Source organism: Rattus rattus, chromosome 15 (assembly GCF_011064425.1).
Source record: "Rattus rattus isolate New Zealand chromosome 15, Rrattus_CSIRO_v1, whole genome shotgun sequence".
NCBI lineage: Eukaryota > Metazoa > Chordata > Mammalia > Rodentia > Muridae > Rattus > Rattus rattus.
In genome coordinates this window covers 9,099,052-9,121,875 of record NC_046168.1, presented here as the reverse complement: position 1 = coordinate 9,121,875, position 22,824 = coordinate 9,099,052, and the positions used below count along the sequence as shown (strand labels likewise).

The 22,824-nt window shown below is 45.7% G+C and overlaps 1 protein-coding gene across 1 annotated transcript in view; it reads left to right on the top strand.

The window, feature by feature from the left end:
* Positions 1 to 22,545, top strand: part of Ctnna1 (catenin alpha 1) — a 128,999-nt gene extending 106,454 nt beyond the window's left edge. Inside the window, exons 10-18 of the mRNA XM_032885963.1 lie at positions 5,824 to 5,916; positions 9,409 to 9,565; positions 13,940 to 14,140; positions 14,677 to 14,828; positions 18,138 to 18,248; positions 18,904 to 19,085; positions 19,211 to 19,316; positions 20,646 to 20,780; positions 21,434 to 22,545. Of these exons, the coding sequence (XP_032741854.1) occupies positions 5,824 to 5,916; positions 9,409 to 9,565; positions 13,940 to 14,140; positions 14,677 to 14,828; positions 18,138 to 18,248; positions 18,904 to 19,085; positions 19,211 to 19,316; positions 20,646 to 20,780; positions 21,434 to 21,721 (1,425 nt within the window). The 3' untranslated portion in view covers positions 21,722 to 22,545. The remainder of the gene's footprint in view (positions 1 to 5,823; positions 5,917 to 9,408; positions 9,566 to 13,939; positions 14,141 to 14,676; positions 14,829 to 18,137; positions 18,249 to 18,903; positions 19,086 to 19,210; positions 19,317 to 20,645; positions 20,781 to 21,433) is intronic.
* Positions 22,546 to 22,824: the final 279 nt, after the last annotated feature.

Here is a 22,824-nt window from a genome sequence, read left to right as displayed (position 1 = left end):
AAGCTATGATTATATTTATAAATGAGACAGTAAGATTTATAATTACTGTGTCCATGAAAAGGAAATTAATTTCTAAGTGTTTCAGAAGCCTCAAAAATTCCAGACTCAAAGAAGAACATTTTCTTTCATGACAAGACTTCTCCTCCCCATACAACCTTTGTATTATCGTGGCACACCGTGAGCTAACCAGAGACTCCAGAGACTTGGTTTTAGCAAAGATAAAATGCTTTGCTGTGTTTTGTTAATCCCAACTTCATTCTTTTCATTAGTTGCCTTCTAGCTGAAGTAAATGTCTACAGGCCAACTTTGATATGAGGGCCTATTTTCCCTCGGTGCTTCAGCAGAATCAAGAACAGTACATAAAATATATACATGGCTGATGAGACATGGATATAGACGGACAGGAGAGAATCAAATTCTATAGCCACTGGGAATATTTGTAGGTGTGTTTGGAAGGAGTGATCTTTCTGAAACTCTGCAGTCGAGTTCTGATGCTATATGTCAGGAATTAGCTAGCATAGACCTACAAGATAAGGTCATAGGCCCCTACAGGATCCACTTTTCAAATGCCAGCTTACAGCTCCAAGATATTACTACTCTGACCAGCTTGCTTCAAGTCCTAGGCATTTTCTTAACCTATCTCAGGTTAAGAAAGATTATGTCAGCAAACATTGTAGACTTCCTAAACAAGAGTAGAAGCTCACACCTTTAATCCCAGTATTTGGGATTCAGAGGCAGGTAGATCTCTGAGTCCAATGCTAGCTGGGTACAGAGTGAGTTTCCCGACAGCCAGAGCAAGATAGTCACCCTGACTCAAACAAAACAAACAAACAAAACTAGAGTTATAGTAATAAATAATAAATCCTTACCCATGTGGATATTATCCTCTAATAGAGAATGGGGGAAAGATAAAAGTAAATGCAGGTTTTATGAGGGGTGTGGGTGTGTGTGTGGGGGTGTGGGTGTGGGTGTGTGTGTGTTTTCATATGATGTAAGGTTCATATAATGAAATGGACTGAAGGAATATTTGAAAAACTTTTATTTTTTCAAATGGATTCAAAACTTTGAGTAGTTTGGATAAAAGCTATTATTTTGGGCTGGAGAGATGGCTCAGCGGTTAAGAGCACTGACTGATCTTCCAAAGGTCCTGAGTTCAGTTCCCAGCTACCACATGGTGGCTCACAGCTATCTATAATGGGACCCGATGCCCTCTTCTGGTGTGTCTGAAAAAAGCTACAGTGTACTCATATAAATAAAATAAAACAAAATTTATTTTAAAAAAACCAAAAAACTATTATTTCAGTACTCTTAATATATGACCAACACAAATTTGGAACATAGCAGATGTACTATTTTAGGAATCGAGTGTGTGTGTGTGTTGCTTTAATATAAATAATTTCTTTATATAGCATATGAAGGATATAAAAATAGGATACAAAATTCTTTAGTGTGAGAGTGTCCTGTAAAGTTATCAGTCCTTAAATTATGGCTCCATTCACTCAAAGGTGGGAAGGTCCTGTAGTGCCCACAGCGGATGAAGTATACATGAACACACGAGACCAAGTCCTGTTGGATCACTATTCAGGCGCTTTTGTGGCTTTACTTAAAATAATGGTAAAGAGTTTTTCTGTGAGGTCCCTCCACTGTTATTTCTGAGGGCCTGCCTGGGCTCTAGGACTGACTTTTGGACTGTAGTTGTCATTAGTGGAACTTGTTGACTCCCTGCAGGATAGCCTGCCTCTTTTTTTTAAATGTCCATAGATGTTAGATATCCTCAAGGTCACTGATAGGGAGGAGGAGCAGAGGGCTTGCGTTGCTGAACTGGGGGCTTTGTGTTTTCTCTCTCTGATTACAAATAGTGAGTGAGGTAGTGCTTCTAGGCAAAAGTCCCTTTTGTACCTTACTTTTCTCTCATATCAAATTCATGATGTCTTTATGTTAGTCTTTGATCGAAAATATGTTAAGGCGGAAATTGGTTTGCTGTCAGAAATATTTTTGCTGTCAGAAACCTTTTTGTCACTAATGCAATATCTGTGTGTCCTTTTGATGACTTCTTACCTCCTTTGCTTGTGCATCATAAGAGCCAAGGAGCAATCAGTGTTCTTTCTTTTTTACTTATCCATGTCTCTTCAAATGTACAGTTCATGAGTTAAACAAGGAAGATACCATGTATCACTTAGTATCCTTTTCCCTTCAGCCTCAGTAGTGCATTAAAATAGCCTTGGGATGGGGATTTGCTGCACTCTGGTTGCATCTCATTTGCTGCCTTGTGAATTAAGAATTGCATACTAGATGAAACGCTTTAACTGTTGGGCTTCTTCTCTCCCAGTTTTCTCATTATCTGGAACTTCATGGGGTATGACTTTATTAGTTTGAAATGTGTATTTTGACTGCAAATTGAATGATCTGCATTGTATATTTGATTTTGTCATGAATTTATATATAGTAATAAGTGGCCTTGAAGGCTCTGTGAAGAGCAGTTGAATTAAACACTGATCTTATGACTGGCTGTGTACTACCTCAGTGGGTCCATGTGACTTGGCACGCTGAAACTCTAGCAAATAACAATTAACAAAGTTCTGATGATAGCGTGCATATGAGACCGAGTCTTCTTTGTTCCCAGACCAGTCTTTCTCCTTTCCCAACTTATTACCTTGTCAAGTTAACACAGCAAACCCTCCCTCCTTTCTACCACATGGGTCCCTTAGCTCAAACTCACTGGAGCTCGGAGGCAGCAAGTGCCTCCACCCACAGAGTCATGTTACTCCTGAGACTGCCTTCTCCAGGGGCCTCTTCTTTTCTCTTGGATCCTGGTGGGAAGGATTGAGGAGCACTGCCCAGCCCTGGCTGGGTTAGATCATAGTGCAGATCATAGACCTGCCAGACCTGCTTGTATGGCCTCTAATCCCAGGACTTGAGGCAAAGACTCCAGAACTGTAAGCTTCTGTTTTCTCACTGGGAGTGGGGACTGATATCCCAGGTTTAGTGAGGCACCATTTCTAGGTTTACTTGTAAGATTAGGCAGCTAGATTTAGAAATAGAGAACTTTAAAAATAGTTTACTATTTAAATAAATTCCCTATTATAAATCTTGTTTTGTATTTGTTACTAGTGATGCTTACTTATACCCTGCTTCCTAAAATTATATTATCATGACTTATTTTGAACAAAAATATATATGATAAAGTTATATGTGGATAGCTAGGACCCAGTGAAGAGTAGCAGACAGTGGAGCTTACTTGTATGTGGAATTTGGATTACTGAAGCACTGGAGTGGAAGTGCTAAACAGCCGTGTAGGTTGAGGAATTCATGACGATTTTTCCCCACCTGGGGAATAAGCCCCTCCTAAGAATAATTTCAGAAAGAATTCTTCCATAAGATTTATATATGAGGCATTGATTGATTTTTTTTTTCAGCACTTTAAAAATAAACAATTAGTTTCTCTAATGGTGAGGTCATTTGTTACCACCTGTGATGTGAGAAGCTGTCCAGTACCTGCCTTTATGTGAAAGAATTGAGAACATTCATCGCTGTCACTGATAGCCAGGTTGATCTATGCCACGAGGAACCTCTCTCAGCCCTATTTGTCAGCCCCATATGTCCCATTCTCCCTTCCTAACTGCCTCCTCTCTCTTCCTGGTTGTTTTGATGCCAGGTACTTGCTGTTTTAGTAGAACCTGTCTCAGGTTTGGGGGGGGGGGTGAGTGTCCCCATGCTTCTTGTTTGTTTTTATTCAGACTTCAGCTTCTCTCGCCATTCCCTTGATTCATACCTTGACATACTGGGGATTAAACCCCAAACCTCACACTTACTAGCTGAACAGGCTGTTACTGAGCCGCTGCCCACCTCCAAATACACACTTTGTTTTACTTTGTAAAGGTTTGAAAAACAGGATCTTACTAATTTGCCCAAGCTGGTTTTGACCATCCCTAGATGGGATTGGAATCTACATCTTTCAGGCCCAGTGATTTGAGACCAGGTTTCTATTGTGTAGCCCAGACTGGCTTAGAAATCACTATCTTCCTACTTTAGCTCCCCCTGCTGCTGTGGTTACAAGATATGCATTCCTGTGCCTGTCAAGCTAAAGACTTCACACTGATTTTATTATCTGATTCTGATGGAGTGTTATGTATATGCCCAGTATCTATGGAAGCTGGAGGAGGAGGGCGTCACTTTCTCTGGATCATTGTGAGCGCCCATGTAGGTGCTGGGAATCAAACTGAACCCTTGAAGAACAGCCTGCTGAGTTGAGCTGTTTCCCCCAGAGACTTTTTTAAAGTTGTATTGACTGCGGTTCCAAATCTAAAGGTGCAGGTTCTCCTCAGTAAGAGGTAAAGGTTTTCCTTCCCTTTATTTCCTTTCACAGTAGCCAGATCTGGCACTAGTGTGCGAGGCTAGCCTCTCACTCAGAGCTGTAGTCTAGATCTTGCATTTGCACGTTTGTCATTGTGAGAAGTGAGTAGTCTTGTTCCCCGAGGGTGTACTGAAGCTTGTTCATCCAGAAAAGACTTAGTGACAAGCATCACTAAGGCCTCCTCCTCCCAGGCCTAAAACAAGCAGTGTCCTCTTCTAGAGTGTCACTGCTCTAACAGTGTATCAGAAACACTTTAATGTTTTAAAACAAAGAATGAGTCTTCTGTAGCCTTTTTCATAAGATTTGTATCAAGGAACCAAATGACTTAAAGAATTCAGCCATTTTATGTCTCACCACTCTGTATCTGACTATAGTCAAGAATACATTATTCTTTACTTCTTGATTTTGAAAATATTTGTAAGTGTTAAGATTCACAAAATTGAGATAGCATAAATAGAAATAAATTGAAATAAAGTTGTTGGACGGTGGAAAGCAAAATCCTAGTGTCTGACTGTCTTTCCTGTTCACTGCCTGAAGCCAGCTTGGAGAAGCAGTGGGCAGGGTTTGTGTTGCTCTCTCACCTCACCAGGGAGCTTTGTGATGCCATCTAGTTCTTTTGTTTTCCAGAACCCCTCCCTCTTTTTGAGCTAGGGTCTTCTGGTATAGCTGTCCTGAAGAGCAGTGTTTTAGTACAGCCAGGACACTAGCAAGCCAAACTGTGATACAACTGTAAAAGCCATTTCTGCTTATGTCAGCTGTGGCATAGAGACCTGGGAGGGAAGGTAAAGATTTACATTAAAAGTACACTATGCCAGACAAGGAGGTCCAACCAGCGATGCTGCCGTTCTAAGAACCGGGTGGAAGGTTCTCGATGCTTCCGTTGTCCTCACTTCCCTTCATTGTTTATGAGGGTGACATTGGTCCCATCTGTTTGGTTTTGTTTGAGACACAATCTCTAGCTCTGGCAGTACCAGAACTCTCTGTAGACCAGGCTAGCCTTGAATTTACAGGGTCATTTGCCTCTGCTTCCCAAGTACTGGGATTAAAAGCAGGTGCCACCACAGCCGGCTGATTTGGTCCACTTACCATGTTTTAAAATTTTTCTTAATTTACCTGTGTTCAAATAAACTTAACTTGAATTTATACATATGACAAGGAGAGCAACAGTTTGGAGTTTTGATTTTGTCCCCTCAAGAACAACTGCAATTTTACTGTGTGTGGATACTGGCAGTTCCTTCCTTGGTGTTCAGGCAGATTAGAGCTGCTTCAAGCCTGTGCGCCACCTCTTCTGATAGGACCTACAATGTAACATTGCGAAGTCCTTGCGGCCTGAGAGTGGGCGTCTTCGGTGTGTTTGTATCTCCTCTTTTCCGGGAAGGCCAGAGCAGGACACAGCTACCGCCCTGCTCCAGTCCAAGGAGAACATATTACAGGGGTCTTCATGATCTTCATGCTCTTCCCTCTCGCAGGTCGCCAACTTGGCCTGTTCAATCTCCAATAACGAAGAAGGCGTGAAGCTCGTTCGGATGTCTGCAAGTCAGTTAGAAGCGCTGTGTCCTCAGGTAACGTATGGCCAGCCCGCTCACCATACCTCCAGCATGACCTCAGTAGGGTGGGTGTAAGTTTACTTTGTTAGGTTTGCCCTCCCTTCCTTCCTCCCTCCTCTTCTCCCCCCTTCCTTCCTTCCAAAAAGGGGGTTTTAAATAGAAATCCTTATACAAATAAACCATAGAATGGAAAATTTTAAGTATCTTTTTTTTTTCTTCATCATATGTTACTGCCTTTGCCTTTAATTTTAAATGCATAGGAGAGGGTCATCAAGATGGCTCACTTCTGCCAAGACTGATGACCTTGGTCTACCCCCAGGACCTACCTGATGGTTAGGAGAGAAGAGACTGACAGGTTCCTCTGTTGACACATGCATTGTTGTGTGCATGTATTATGTGTGTCACAGTTGTGACACTCTTGTCACAGAGAAGCTAGTCTACTTTGCTGAGGTGTCTTATACAGATAATAGTAACCTGGCTGAACCAGCCACTGAAGGAAAGTCTGTTAATAATAGTGACACTTAGAAAGATGGGTAATTGAACTGGGCTAAGTGTGGGGGCTACTAGAAAGACTGTAAGTACACAGAACAACTAAAGCCTTTCTCCTTTCTCCATGTGTGTGCTTACACATGGCACATGTACTCATGATGTGAGAAATGGGTCTCCTCTACCACATATGGGTCTCTGGGACTGAGCTCAGGTCATCAGGCTTGTCAGAAAATAACCATTATCTGCTGAGTCCTCTTACTTGCCCTGACTAGTGCTTTTGAATTGTCAGTGTATTTGCCTCCTATGAGCTACTTTCCCTGCCATTCAGATCTCTAAGCAATCTTTTTTTTTTTTTAAGATTTATTTATTATATATAAGTACACTGTCGCTGTCTTCAGACACACCAGAAGAGGGCATTGGATCCCATTACAGATGGTTGTGAGCCACCGTATGGTTGCTGGGATTTGAACTCAGGACCTCTGGAAGAGCAGTCAGTGTTCTTAGGTGCTGAGCCATCTCTCCAGCCCTCTCTAAGCAATCTTAAGTCGTGTTTTTCTACTTTTCCAGGTAGAGAATGCTTAACAGCACAGTCTAAGAGTCAGGTTAACCTCTCTCTGCTATGTCCTGCCAAACTGGCAGTAGACATAGACCAAGGGAAAGAAGCAGAGGAACTAAGGTATCAGACCAGAGGTCTCGGGGTAGAGTTTCTATGTAAAGTCTGCAGCCTTAAGTGCACCATGACCCCTGGCTCTTTGATGTGAGAACACTCAAGCTTTCTATGATGGACCAATTACAAGGCCCTGCCATCTGATGAACATCTTGCCAGCTTTATACTGTCATAAAGTTTTCCAGCGACTGATTGCTGTGAGATAATAAATACAGTAGATTGGATGACCAAATTGTATGAAATAAATTTAGAGTAGATATCTACAGATTGGACTTTCTTCCCCTCAAGTTTGCCATTTTATCCTTCCAACACTTTAATATCTTTGGTTCTCTGTTTCATTTTAAAATGCTTGAAAAGCGACAATGCTTCCACATATCTGCAGAAACAGATGGTAGCATACGCTGATCACACCTACCAGGAGTATTTATATAAATGATCTTAAAGCCTAGGGAAAAAGAATCACACGGAGCATCTAGTCACTGCTAATGAAAATGCTAGAGTTCATGAACCTTGTGGCTTGGCCCATGTCATAGCATGGAGTCCATCACACAAAACCTTATTTCTCTCCTTCAGTTTTACTTAAGATGGACCTCAGGACTGAGGTTTAGACACAGGACTCAGACCACACTTGGCATTAGGGGTGTGCCCTGAGTAAAAGGTCTTTTCTGGGAGTATTCATTCTTCATGCATGCAGAGGTGGGCATCTTCAGTATTGGCAAGTACAGACTGGGCCGTGTGGGCTGCTGTTCTTTGTTGTCTTCAGTTAGCTCCAGACCCTGTCGGCATGTCTGACGGTGGTTAGGATTTTTTTCATGTACTTACTATCCATTTCTGTACATCTTTTGGAGAAAGAACTCTTCAGATCCTTTCACATACTCACTGATTGCAGTGAATAATGAATGGTATGAAAATGCACATGGAGACAGCAGAAAACAATGAGGAGAGATGGTTAAAGTGCTTTATGAAGAGATGGGTGATAGGGCTGGGGAGGTGGCTCAGCAGGTAAGAGCGAAGACTCAGAAAGGGACTGAGTTTGTTTCGCAGCAGCCATGTTAAAAGAGAAGTACCTCTTGTCTCCCTAAGCCGTGTTTAGAAACGATAAATGGAAGAAAACTCCCCCAGTGTAGGCTACCGTGAAGAGTGGAAGTGGCTAACGCTGTGTCCCTAGCTCACACCTAGACTAGGTGCTTTCTCCTGGAGGTGAGGAGGACAGTGCACCCTTGCCACTTGTTATTTTTGGGGTAGGGAATAACTTAATAGTCATAGAAGATGGAATAAGAGAGAAGAGGACCACGGGGAGGACTTACTCCCTGTTACTAAAGCATTTGAAGCTGAATGGTGGACTGAATCCAGTATTGCTGCGATTATAGCAGTTGTCATTGAGTCTTATACTTCAAATGGATGAATTGTATGAATTATAAATGATACCTCAATAAAATGCTTGTGTATGTGCTGAGGCTGGAATTTAGAGCCCTGCATATACTGGGCAAACTTTCTACCAGGGGGCTGTGTCCCTGTCCTAGACTCTTAATTAATGTAGCAGACTGTATACTTTTCTATGGGATTTTTATACATTAGAGATACCTGTGTTAAAATGACAAAGGGAAAAGAGTCCTTGGAATTGGAACACAGTATCTCTATGATGAATGAAGCCCGATAAGTCGGCATTTGGTACTGGGTATTAAGCATTATTAGACATTGTTGCTGCTTCTGTAATAGTGACAGATGACTGAGATAAGCCTAAATACTGCCACAGTAGGAGAGTGACGTAAGACACCTATAAAATGGGATAATAATGTTTTAATATATACTTAATGATGTTGAATGTTTAAAAGAAGGAAGCAGCATAGTTAATTATATGTAGCATATAATTTTAATTATGTACATTTCTATGAATGTTTTAAAAACTTGGAATTTAATGTCAAAAATTATAGAAATGGGGGCCAAAGAGATGGTTTAGTGGTTAAGAGCACTGGCTGCTCTTCCAGAGGTCCTGAGTTCAATACCCAGCAACCACATGGTGGCTCACAACCATCTGTGATGGGATCCAATGCCCTCTTCTGGTGTCTAAAGACAGCTACAGTGTACTCATACACATAAAACCAATCTTAGAGGAAAAATCGTAGAATTGCCTTCACAGATTGGCTAAAGTAGAGGGAGCCTTCGCTTATTTTACAATTGCCTGTTGTTTCCAAATCAACTTTAGTGCTAAAGCCTAAGGCCTGCTCTTCAGTGTTTCCTGTGTATGACTGTGGTAGAGCACATGGTGTCGTGCCTTCCCCTATCGCCCCATGTGATTGGCTTACATGGCTGTAGAGTGAGTTATGCGCGTTACTTTACTGTCTCCGCAGGTTATCAATGCCGCGTTGGCTTTAGCGGCAAAGCCACAGAGTAAACTGGCCCAAGAGAACATGGATCTTTTTAAAGAGCAATGGGAAAAACAAGTCCGTGTTCTCACAGATGCTGTTGATGACATTACTTCCATTGATGACTTCTTGGCTGTCTCAGGTAATGAACTGTTTCCCTAAAGTGGCATGTATAATTATTGTCCAAGTCATAATTACAAAACACTTTTAAATCCGGGAAAGGAAACTCTTATCAATAACATGCTGGTTTCCAGTTTTACAAAGTTCTACACGTGTGTCCCGAGCACAGGGAGTTAGAACTTACTGGAGCTCTATCCCTCATGGCAGGGCTGGTGTCTGTTTTGGAAGCACTAGTTATTGGGCTGGCCAAACCTTTCACAGAGGATTGTACACTGCAGCCCTCTGGCTATGACCTGTGTGTCCTGCTATTTTAGGTTAGCCCTATGTTCTGGTGTCACTGGTCACTTGTACAAGCCTGTGAAACTCAGGGGAGAAGCCTCAGCTCGCTCAGCTAGTTTATTATAGAGAATTCTCTTTCCCTTCGTGGAAAGCGTCTGTCTCTGAAGTGATCATAGTTTAACTGACTACTTTCCCAAAGATCATGTCTGCATGATGCGCAGATAGAAAACAGAGAGGAAATATTTAAGTGCCATTTAATTATGAACTTGCAAAAAATAAATCTGGGTAATTCACCTCACAAAAACAGTTGATTTCATTATATAAACATAAACTGGTAATGACATAGTAAATTGCATTCATATAGAACATGTCTGTCAAATGCAATTCAGTGTTTAGCTCACAGAAATAAATTTCAATCCTATCTCCTTAGAGTTGAGTAACACTAAATGCATTTTCCATTTAACATGGACTCTGTTGCCCCTGGCCGTGTTGTCTTCTTGGAAATGCCAGGCTTCCTGAGGCTACTGGCTGTGGGCAGATTTAGTGACTGAGTTCTTGTCGAGCTAAAACTACCTGTCACCCCAGGGACCCACAGGCTGGAATGTGAGTGGCAATGGGGCTTGAAAGAGAAGCAGACTTAAGTACATGCACAGCACCGTCCTCCAGCAGTGACCTATATAAAGGGGACTGTGCTCTGCATATCAATGTCTCCCTGGCTTTGCATGTACTCCTCCAGATGTAGCTTTGGCCTAACTTGAGAAAGCACTGGTGCGGGCTGTTGAGCTGCAGGAAGGCAGGGTAAACAGTGTTGCTGCAGGACTGCCAAATTGCAGATGCTGCTACTTTAAAACAGAAAATTCATCTGCGGGCACATTGTTGCAGCAATGGGCCTTTCTGGGAATCTTGGCCTTCTGTTGTTTTTCCCAGTGAAGTGTGGGATTATTCTTCTTCATAGGCTTAGGGAAAACATTCTACCTTCACAGCACATTTTAAAGCAAACAACAAATTTGCAAATCTAAATGCAAAGTTCCCTCTGGATAAATACTACATTCTTAGTCTTTTTAAATTAAAGTGAGTGTGTTTGTTGAGTTAGACTCAAGGGATTTTCATTTTTTTTCTCACAGTAAAGTAAAATATAATAAAAATGTTCGGGGTTGGGGATTTAGCTCAGTGGTAGAGCGCTTGCCTAGGAAGCGCAAGGCCCTGGGTTCGATCCCCAGCTCCGAAAAAAAGAACAAAAAAAAAAAAATGTTCCTCATATAACATTTTTCAAATCGGACAACAAAAGGGATTAACTATCAGCATTTAGTGGGATCCAGGCAGGATTTTTTTTAAGATTATTTATTATAAAACATAAGACCAGTAAAGAGAAATTAAATTCCTTGGCAGGTCCACTTTTATTTATCTAGTGACTGGGTTTAACATTTTTGTAAATAAATGAGTTTAAGAGGGCCTGACTTAGGGCAAAACTATTGAGCCAGTTTCTACTTAGTGAGTTGAAGCATAGAAGAGAGCAGAGAATTTTGTATGCCTGCCTCTTCTGTGTTTTTGATCTGTCATAAGCTTGCTGAAGAACACAATGATTAGTAATGTGAGTGAGGAGCGGTGAGGACCACGTGGGTGTGGCTTCCCTTCCCCGAGAACCCACCAGGAGCTAACAGTGAGCCTGTGGACACCCCCCCCGTGCTCCACTCCTGATAGGCCCAGTGCAGGCAGCGGCTGTCATAACCAGAAGATTTCACAGGCCTTCTCTTTATCTGCTGGCTAGTGCATTCTTTGAGTCCCCTCTTCCATGATGTTCTCCAAGCCTTAGAGAGGTTGGATGAACATCCCGTTTAGGGCTCAGCACTGAACCATGCCTTACTCTCACCATCTTGGGCAACAGAGTTGTGTTTATTGCAAGAAAAGGTCTCTGAGGTGGAGTACTTCTGTGAGTGTACTGTGGGGGCCACGGTGACACCAGTTTAAATAAACCTTAGTAAGCCCTCTGGGGCCCCCAGACCTCCCAGCATGGGGTCTGACTGGGTTGCATTGCCATCCCCCTTTCTGTTCAGTCTAAGACCCAGCCTGTGGAGTGGTGCTCCCCAGTTAGGATGGGTTTTCCGCCCCGGTTAACCCAAACTAAGTAGTTTCTGACAGCTGTGCCCGTAGGCTGGTCTGCTTGTGAGTTTAGATCCCTTCAAGTTAACAGTCAGTATTAACTCTCATTAAAATGTTTATTCCCTGCCCGGTCTGATTTTCATACAAAAGGATTTTTGTGGTTTTTAAAAAAATTTATAATAAAATAAGCGAAACTGTAGGCAAGAATTTCTCTGTGGAGGAAAGAAGCAGCACTTGAGGTGACTTCGTGGTGGCTAGAGGGAATGTTAGCGGTTTGGTTTTCTGTTGTGTTTTTGTGTTTGTTTTCTTGCTGATGTGAGAAAAGGGTCCACGGGTCAACAGTACAGTCTGTTATGGCAGAGAAGTCCTGGCAGCCAGTCACTTTATATGTGTGCTTAGGAAGCAGAGTGAGTAATCGTACTTACTCCACCTCCCCCAAAACAGGGTTTGGTTTTTTCTGTGTAACCCCGAGTATCCCAGAACTCACACTGTAGACCTTCTGCCTCCTGAATGCGGGGATAAAAGCCACCACCACCTGGCTCCTCTCCTCGCACCCAGGGAGTGGTGCTGCCCACAGTGGGTGAAACTCGCCACCCCACAGGCCTGCCCAGAAGTCCATCTCTCATGCCAGGTTTCCTGAGATGAACAGTCATGGCCAACTTCTTTAGGTGTACTTCCTTTGTTTTGTCATACCTTCTCTGGTTGTGACCACAGATTGGGGGAAAGTGTGTACGAATTTAATAAAATTGGGGTTTGTTTTTGAAAACATAGGTATCTAGACGACGTTTTTTATAGAGTACATCACTGAGTCTGATGTATTAACTCCCTCCAAAGTGTTAACCACACTAAAACAGGGATGAGATCTAAATAATATGGAAAACACTGGGTTGTAGGTTTTTTTAACTCAGAATCTTTTCTTCCCTTTTGATTTTCCCACCTTTGCAATACAAGATTTATCTTCCACATTAATCTTGGGTTCAGAAAAACTAGTTTCAACATTAAGATCTTGAATGATCGCAGGCTTAGCATATGTTTGTTTAGTTGTCATGGAGGGAATTTGGATTTAAAAGATGCCTATGATGATGTTGAAGTCCTCCTCCCTCCCTCCCTCCCTCCCTCCCTCCCTCCCTTTTGGTATACTCCTGGCTGCCATCCTGGAACCCTGTAGACCAGGCTGGCCTTGAACTCACAGAGACCTGCCTACCTCTGCCTCCTGAGTGCTGCGATTAAAGGCGTGCGTCACTATACCTGGTCCCAGTGTACTTCTTAAAACAGATTGCACTTGCTGTTTGTTCTAGCTCTTCTATAAGAAATAGAACTTTCTGCACCTACTATGTCACGTTCTGTTGTTGGCAGGATACCATGTCTTTAACTGACATAACTTCTGAGAGCGGCCATGTGTTCCATCAAAGGGGAAGTTAATGTTGCCACCCTCTACAGCCCTTCATGTTTGCTGTATATCTGCCTCTCACCCCATCTGAGTCTGCCCTCCTGTCATGGTGGTGTCTGTGTGCAACTTGCAGCTTGTTCCTTGACCCTCTGGCTTGTTTCCCTTTCACTATTATAGATGAGAGTGGGATTACTTGCTCTGGGGTTTCTGAAAACCGTGTCAGGCTTTGAAAGGAAATGGTTTGGGGTTTTCAAATCCAGCTGTGTGCCTAGTAGGAGCTTCTGATCAGTTTGGCTGGATTCAGTGACAGCCCTTGAAGGCGGTGTGCTTGAAGGCGGTGTGCTTGAAGGCGGAGTCCCTGAAGGCGGTGTGCTTGTTCCTATTGCATTATTTATTTGGCACATGGGGTGCTTACGCCATGGGGTATGTTTGGAGGACAGGGGACACTCTAGATTCAGGCCCCACCTTCCTGAGTGCTGTGTGCAAATGTGTGCCACAGTGCACAGCTCCTTCATATAAACCTGACGCGTGTGGCTGGCACCAAGTTCTTCCTCAGTAACTGGAACATGCCATGTTTCTATGTCACCTTCCAGTAAAAGACACGATCTTTCATCTTTTTGTCCTCAGAGAACCACATTTTGGAAGATGTGAACAAGTGCGTTATCGCTCTCCAAGAAAAAGACGTGGATGGGCTGGATCGCACTGCTGGGGCCATTCGAGGCCGGGCAGCCCGAGTCATTCATGTCGTCACCTCAGAGATGGACAACTACGAGCCAGGAGTTTACACAGAAAAGGTTCTAGAAGCCACCAAACTCCTCTCCAACACAGGTCTGAGGACTGTCCCCCTCCTAGGGTTTCCCTTGTCCCCACCAGGGCTGGCTCTTCTCATTCCAAATACTGGGGATTGCGCGCGTGTGCACGCGCGCGCGCACACACACACACACACACACACCCCTTTTACAGACACTGAGTAGCTCAGTGTACTAGTGAGAAGTTGTCTGTTAGGCAGCTCACGAGCACACTCCTTTATGTATCTGAGATAAACTTCTGAGTGGTCTCTGCTAGTGAGTGCATACAAAATCAGGGTGGGTCCCTCCTGCAGTGTCAGGGATTGAACCCAGAACCTCTTACATGGCAGGAAGCCCTTGGCCAGGCTGCTATAGTTCTCGCTCTTAAGGTCTCAGCATTAGCATCATTTCAAGTTTTCAACCACCCAGTCCTAGTTCACAGAATCTCGTGAGGAGAGGCTTGAGTCCTTGTAGGAACAGAGGCTCTTTGTCATGACCGTGACTGTCTGTCCAAGGACTCAGGAAAAGGTTGGTGGAGGACCATCTGCATAGTGTGATCTGTCCTTGTCTCTGCAGTCATGCCGCGTTTCACTGAGCAAGTGGAAGCAGCTGTGGAAGCCCTCAGCTCAGACCCAGCCCAGCCTATGGATGAGAATGAGTTCATCGACGCCTCCCGTCTGGTATACGACGGCATCCGGGACATCCGCAAGGCCGTGCTGATGATAAGGGTGAGGGGCCATGTTCTAGACATTTTACTTTTTTAAGATTTCTTCTTTTAATGTATCTGAGTGCTTGTTTCCATGCACACCAGAAGAGGGCATCGGGTCCCATCACAGATGGTTGTGAGCCACCATGTGGTTGCTGGGAATTGAACTCAGGACCTCTGGAAGAGCAGTCAGTGCTCTAACCACTGAGACACCTCGCCAGCCCTTCCAGACATTTTAACAGCTTCTGCCAGCTTGAGCAATGTGCCATCTGGAACTCAGGAGATAACAGTGGCAGTACATTAAACCCAAGGATCTAAGAGCTATTAGAATGAGATAAAACCCGAACGTGGACCAGAAAAAGAAATCTAACATGAGTTGGGCTTGATAAATTAATTTGGGAATTTATTTGGATAAACATAGAATAGTTTGAGTTGCAGGGAAAACTACAGAAGATATTTTAAATTTCAGAGAGCATTTCTTCAAGGTAAAGTTACTGTACTTCTGCCCAAAAGGAGCACTCCTCTCCTTGAAGGGAAACTCAGGCAGGAGGTTAGGCTCTGTTCAGGACAGAGTCTGACATGTGTCAGCCCCCCATGGTGTCCCACGACTCAGGGGCAAGTGGAAGGACCGACCACTAGGTCTGATGTTCCCATCTGAGAGAGAGCAACAGAAAGTCCTCAGACCTCCCTGTGAACAAGGGGCGTTCTGAATCTGCAGGCCCCTCCATCAAACAAGTCCTGGGCCTGCATCTCACAAAACTGCCTCGCCAGCAGAAACTAACCACAGTGCCAGGCCTATTGCTTCCACTTTGTATGAGGCATTGAATTAGGTACGACCACCATTCCCTGGGGAGGCAGGAGCACGTCCATTGCCCCAAGCACACTGGGAAGCGGAATGGTTGTGAGTGTGGCTGGAAGATAGCGAAGCCTCCAGTCTGTCCTTTCCGGTCTGTGCTAACGAAGAACCCAAGTGGCCAAAGGTGCTTTAGTGGGTAAAGGTGTCTGCGATCAAACTCTGTGGCCTGGACTTGATCTCCAGGACCCATGTGGTTAGAGAAGACCAAAGAAGACTGACGCCTGCACGTTGTCCTCAGAGTCCAAGTCTGTCAGAGCATCGATGGCGGCTGGTGGCTGCAGTATGTGTTTATGGGTGCCAAGGCTACATACACTCCATTGACCACTTAGTTCCTCTTCTGTGGCCGGATGCCTTGTTAAGCCACTGCTAGCAGAGCTGTCCAGTGTTCCCTAGGAGGAGGTGATCTAGGCTGAGTACCATTCTGAAGCAGCAGTCTGGGGACTGTCCCTCTGATACATGGTTTTCTTCTCAGTGAGCACCCACAGGGTACCTCAGCACCATCTGTAACTCCGTCCCAGGGCATCCCAAGCTCTTCTAGCCTCTCAGGATGCCAACCACGCATCAAGGCAGAACTCCCACACACAGAAAGTAAATGTTTAAAAAAATTAATGGCTTTATTGGATGAAATAAACAAACAGGCAGTGTTTGCAGCACAGGTCTGACGCATAAATGGCGGCTGCTTACTGTTTAGTTCCGTGCTGGAATGAAGAACAGCAGGCCTGCTCTCCGGGGCCTCTAGGTGTGTGTGGTGGGGGACTCTCAGGAAGGGCGCCCTTTAGCATCTGAAGTGGGCTTGGTGGAAAAGTGGCAGAAGTGAAGCTTTGAGGATGGTGGTGGTGGATTAGCATTAGCGTGTGCACACACCATCACTGACCCCATTGCTGCCTTTTATTCAACAATCATCTTGGTTTTCTTGGAAATGAGCCTCGGTGATAAAGCCAGGATTCTGTCCTCAGCATGCACACGGTTTCTCCTGTTTGATTCTCACTAGTCCTTTGGCTCCCAATGCCTAGTCCTTTGTCCCAATGCCCCACATATCACTTTTTACTCAGCCCCTCAGGCTTGGTTTCCTTTTTAAATTACATTATTTTTATGTGCACATGTATTGAGACCAGAAGACAGCTTGTGAAAGTCAGTCCTCTCCTCCTACCATGTGGGTCCCAGGGATTGACCTCAGTTCTCGGGCACCCCTAACCTGTCTTCCTTGTCTCATCCCTCTGCCTGAAGTCTCTCAGCCCAGGACGTCCACACCAGCCCCAGCTTCAGGCATTGAGCAGTCTGCTGTTCACATCACTTGTCCTGTCTCCCACTGCTTGCCCCCTGGCTCAGTCACCTGAGCTGGGATCCAGCCCGAGAGCCAAGTTGTTCTTTTACCTCAGTTTACCCACACTTCCAGCTGCATGTTCCCACTGCACTGCCTCACAAGACCCTTCCTGTTTCCAGTCCCCATGATCGTGCCGGTCACTCGTAGTCAGCCACATAGTTTACTCAGTTTGTGCCCATTATTCCTGTTCGCTGTTAGGATAGGTGAGTGGAGAGTGGAGGATAGAAAAGAGCTCCTTTGCTTGGCAAGAACAATTCTTAGGACCCAGTTAGGCTCTGGGCAGGCAAGGAAGCAATGTCGGCTGCTGTTCTGGGAAGCTCCTTAGACTTAGCCCACCAACCCACAGCAGTCTGTGGCCAGAGCTCAGAGGTGCTGGGCAGGACTCGAGAGTCACACACTGACAGGACCTTTGCGGCTCTGTAGTGCCTTGTGATCCCTGCCCAGTACTGTGCTCACTCCTCTAGACCCCATGGATATGGCTTGGCTTAGGGCCTACCAGAGATGAGGCCTCGCTGCCCTCCTGTCACAGGCCGGCCATCTGGGCTGACACCAACCCCAGCTGTTCTGCCTGCTGGCTCTTCCTAATAACTGTTTCAAGTCAGTGGCTAAGCAGGAGAGGCTGGTCATGTGTGCAAAGTATGATTTTTACCTAAGAACTACTGTAGAGGACTACACCAGCAGTCAGTCCCTTTGGTATGCACTGCTATGTTCTCTTGTCCTTTGACAAAAATAAAATTAGACTTTAGGAATAACACATTGCTTTTTTTTTTTATTCCTCAAAATAGCCTTGGCACCCAAAGAGAAAGCCCAGCATTAATTTATGTTCTTGTCATAAAGTAAGCATTTATGAAATTGCTTTATGTTGTGTAAAAACATCTCTTCTTTAAAAACTTTGAGCAAGGATGGTTTTTACCTTCATGTGCAGATGTAGATTCCTTGGGAAATTGTATTAAAAGTGAAATCTCTGTTATAACAAGCCCTGATTCAGAGGTCAGCCTGACCCCTAAGTCCTATGTGAGGACTAAGCGCGGGTGAGGAGACACTACTCTCTGCTGACCAGAGTCTGCACCCTGGGCCTCAGTGCTGCTGGCCAAGGGCTTGCACTCAGCCGGAAGCATGGCTGATTACTCGGGTCTTTCCTTTGGCTGCAGACCCCCGAGGAGTTGGACGACTCTGACTTCGAGACTGAAGACTTTGATGTCAGAAGCAGGACAAGTGTCCAGACAGAAGATGACCAGCTGATAGCTGGACAGAGCGCCCGGGTAAGGACACGGGCCGTGGTCCTCTGCTGACTTGTTCCGGAGAGGCTCTCTGGCTCTGAGACCTGGTCCTTTTCTAGGATATTTAACTAACTATATTCAGAACGCCATTTTTCTGATGATTTTTTTTTTCCCTGTGGAGTACGACTAAAATCCTAGGTAATGACCTGCTGGTCAATTGTGGCTTCCTAGAAAATACCCTCAGCCAGGAGCACAGGAGCAGGGCGGGAACCCAGGGTCCTCCCTGTACACTGGGCTGCACTGAATCAGGAAAGACTGCAGATCTACGTCTGATGGGCCTTCCAACGTTGGAAATGTCTGTGAGGGTCCCACAGGAAGGGTTCCGCCCATTCATCCCTTTCTCTCCTCTCTGTTGCCATAGACAACACCGAACTTGAAACTTATGAAGGAGTCAGACCTCACAGATTGGTGGTGGAGCCCACAAGTTAGCCTTCCATACTGTTCCCTCCACGTTCAGACGTGGTTTTAAAAAGTGGGTCAGGAATTTAGGCTGCAGTGAATTCCTACAAAAATGAGAAAATAGCCCTTTGGGCAAAATGGAACCATTAAAGTATTATCCTACGATGTCGTAGATCGCCGTTAGCCGTCCTGGCTAATGCACTGTGAGGACTCCTGAGTGGTTTGCTTGTGGTTGTAGGCGATCATGGCTCAGCTTCCTCAGGAGCAGAAGGCAAAGATCGCAGAGCAGGTGGCCAGCTTCCAGGAGGAGAAGAGCAAGCTGGACGCTGAGGTGTCCAAGTGGGACGACAGCGGCAATGACATCATTGTGCTGGCCAAGCAGATGTGCATGATCATGATGGAGATGACCGACTTCACCCGGTGAGCGCAGCCCTGCAGCCCGCAGAGAGAGAGGCTGAGGACCTCCCCGGGGCATAGACATCTTTTCTCCACTTAACCTCCAACCAGGATGGGGTTCATAGACAGGCACCCTGTTCTCTTTTCAGAGGCAAAGGGCCGCTCAAAAACACATCGGATGTGATCAGTGCTGCCAAGAAAATTGCTGAGGCAGGATCCAGAATGGATAAGCTTGGCCGGACCATCGCAGACCACGTGAGTGCCGCTCTGCACGGCCCATGGCTGAGGAGCTGTTGATGCGCGTTCTCATGGGCCACGGCTCTCCTTGGAAAATTGCTCTAAGCCACTCCATCAGTCCCAGCATCCGTCCCTGAGGATCTCTCAACTCCTACTTCTTTGATGGGTTTCCAGGGCTGGGTGTGTCTGTCTAAAACTGTCTGTCACCCCAGTCTGCCGTTGGCCGTTTTCAGATTCTGCTGCCTCCCCTCTCCTCCCTCACCCAGCCTCTTGCTGGGTTCCTGTGGAATCGGACCTCTGAGCGCTGTTACAGTGCGTCTAGCTGGGCACAGGCTTCTCTCTCTCCTCACTTGCTGCTTCATACCTCCAGGAAGCCTCACAGCACTTCCCTGTGGCTTTTTTCTAGGCTTGTTATCCAAGCTTACTGTGTCATTCAGGCTGCAGGATGGGTGACATCTGTCCCTCATTACTCAGGCTAACACTTGGCAGTCATTCTTGACCACCCAATAAAAAGCCGTGTGGACAGTGTGTTTTGACAACACCTGTTCTTTCTGTCTGAAATTAGCAGCTCCATTGATCTCTTACTGCTCAGACCTCTGTGGCCTTTCTTTCCTCTGTTCTGCACACAGCCATCAACACTGTCATCATAAAATGCAAATCACACTTGAATCTGTCCTGCTTCAGTGGCATCTTAGAAAAATTCAGATCCTTCAGCATGGAGTATCTAGACCCCATTTTACACCACTGCGCTTCTCCCTCCCCTCCACCATTGGAAGAACAGTGTCTGTTGTGAGCACTGGAGAGTGAGTGGCTGTGCTTCCTTCTCTGAAGAAACCTAAGCACCCAGCCCCCAGCAGTCTGGGCAGAGGCCGCACTTGTCACCTTTTTGTTAATCACCTGTGCCTAGAGCTCTGTGTTCAGGGTTTATCTTGTGTGCTCCCCGGCTGAGCAGACAGCGAGCCCTCAGGCGATGAATCACTTCTTTAATCTACATAGCTCAGAGCATTGTCTCCTCTGTATGACCAGGCCCTTGCTTGCTGATGCTTACCTCACGTTATAGGGCCATGAGCTTCTCCCCTGGGGTGGAAACCTAGGCATTAGCACAGTAGTTGCTGGCAGACCCTGAGTTACTGAGTGGAAGGCTCAGAAAGTGTTCACGGCCTACGCCATGCAGGAGGTGGGCTCTGGGAGGGACTGTCCTGGGGTATGGCACCCCTTCTCTGCCCCTTGCTCCTTCAGGGAGGGAGGAAGCTAACACCCACGGGGAGCCTTTGAGAAATAACCCTGGGGACTGGAGTTGTCTGGGTGGGGCTGGGAGTACTCTGTGCTGAGCGTCTTTTCCGTCAGTGCCCAGACTCCGCGTGCAAGCAGGACCTGCTGGCCTACCTTCAGCGCATCGCGCTCTACTGCCACCAGCTCAACATCTGCAGCAAGGTCAAGGCTGAAGTACAGAACCTCGGTGGAGAGCTTGTTGTCTCTGGGGTAAGTGTCAGCGATGAGACGTGCTGGCCAGGAGGGGTTTGCTGGCCCGTGTCTGTAGCAGAAGTAGACGTTTGTCCCTGTACATTGCCCACCTACTCCAGACAGGGAAGGAGAAGCAGCATTAGCTACAAGGTCCTTCTTAGTTCCTCTTGGGTCCTGGAGCCCACCGGCCTCACACCATCTCTTTAGCATGGCATGGTTGGTGTGGCCCGGTGACAGCTGGAACTATTGCCAGGCCTCGTCTCTTTCTTTTGCCAGCTGTTCTTTGGAAAAGGGTGTTTTTGTACCACCACCCCAAAAGAGTAATTAACCCAACTAAGAAATGACCAGATAGAACCGCGCCCACTGCTTTCTCAGTTCCATCAGGTCACAGTCCCTGCCACCGTTCACGGTGCCTGTGCTACACAGCCTTGCACACTCAGCACTGTAAGGGATGGGGGATGAGGCGATTTTGTGTGTTGTCACCTTTTCTTTTCAAAGGCAAGTATTTGCAAGCTACATGGGTAAGAGCTGCCCTTGATAGAGCAGTAGGAGGCCCCACACAGTACTACCTCAGCCCTTTAAGGCGACGAGGCCCTAGTTGGTGTGGCCAGGCCGCATGCATGCAGGGTTCTAGTCAGGCTCTTCACCGGTGACTCATCTGTCCTTTGTAGGTGGACAGCGCCATGTCCCTGATCCAGGCAGCCAAGAACTTGATGAACGCGGTAGTGCAGACAGTGAAAGCGTCCTACGTGGCTTCCACCAAATACCAGAAGTCACAGGGGATGGCGTCCCTCAACCTTCCTGCTGTGTCATGGAAAATGAAAGCCCCTGAGAAGAAGCCCTTGGTGAAGAGAGAGAAGCAGGATGAGACACAGACCAAGATCAAGCGAGCCTCTCAGAAGAAGCATGTGAACCCTGTGCAGGCCCTCAGCGAGTTCAAAGCCATGGACAGCATCTGAGCTCCGTAGCCCATGGGGTCCCGAAAAATCGGTCACATACTTCTTCACTCAGATGTGTTTGCTAAGTAGAGAGCTCTGTGTATTCCACAGGGAGGAAGCAGATTTCAAACTCAGCCAGGTGGTGAATTTTGCAAGGACATGTTTGTGTTAAAGCTGGTTAGGAAAAAAAGCTTTTAGAATTCAAAATATATTTCTAGCTATATTTTTATAAGCTTAATTGAAATAAAAATTCTGTAATCAGAGAGTGCCACATTAACTTCTTGGTCCATTTCTGAACAGGCCGGGGTGAGCACCTAAGGGAGAGGTTGCCTTTAGCCCTACTGTGGGGCAGTATGGAATCAAATGACCAAGGGTGACCCAGGGTAAACCACGGGGCACCTTAAACTGTGTGAGAAAGAAGGTCCAGAAACCTGAGGAATAAAACAATGGATTACCCAGGAAATTGATTGGTTTCTTTATGAAGCAGAATGGGAATTATGATTCACGGCTAAGTTACTAATGTACTCTGCTGCAGGACACTAATAGAGTTGCTTTTCTCGGGCTAGAACGTTGTGATGCTGTAATCAGAACATGCTTCCCCTGTTAGTCCAGCTGGAAATGCAAATTCATCGTCGGGCTCTCGTGATAATCGCAGTGTTTCCTGCTTTGGGCTGGCTAAGGAGCCTTGACAGCAGTGTTCGCTTAGGCAATAATTTAGACTCCACCTTACTTGTGATTACTATAGCAATTACCATAGCTACAAGATAAGATTTTACTGTCTTATTTAAATTTTATGAATCTGTTTTTTACACTAATTTTCCCAATAAAGTCTATTATGAACCAAGTCTAAGAAGCAGAAGTCCTTCTTTGCCTTCAAGAAGAGTCAGACTTGGGCTAATTGCCCCTCTGCCCAGGATGCCTAGGGAGGAGGGAGAGACAGTGACTGGATCTCTAGGGAGGACCTCTCAGGTTCTTGCCTCCCAGGCAGGGTAAGTCCTGTTCAGTACCCCAGCCTGTATCCCCAGCCTGAGGAGTGTCACAGCCATTCTTCAGGGTTCAAGTCAAAGCCGTGGGCCCTTCTGTGCCAGCAGCATCAACCATGACATGGAAATGGCTGACTCCAT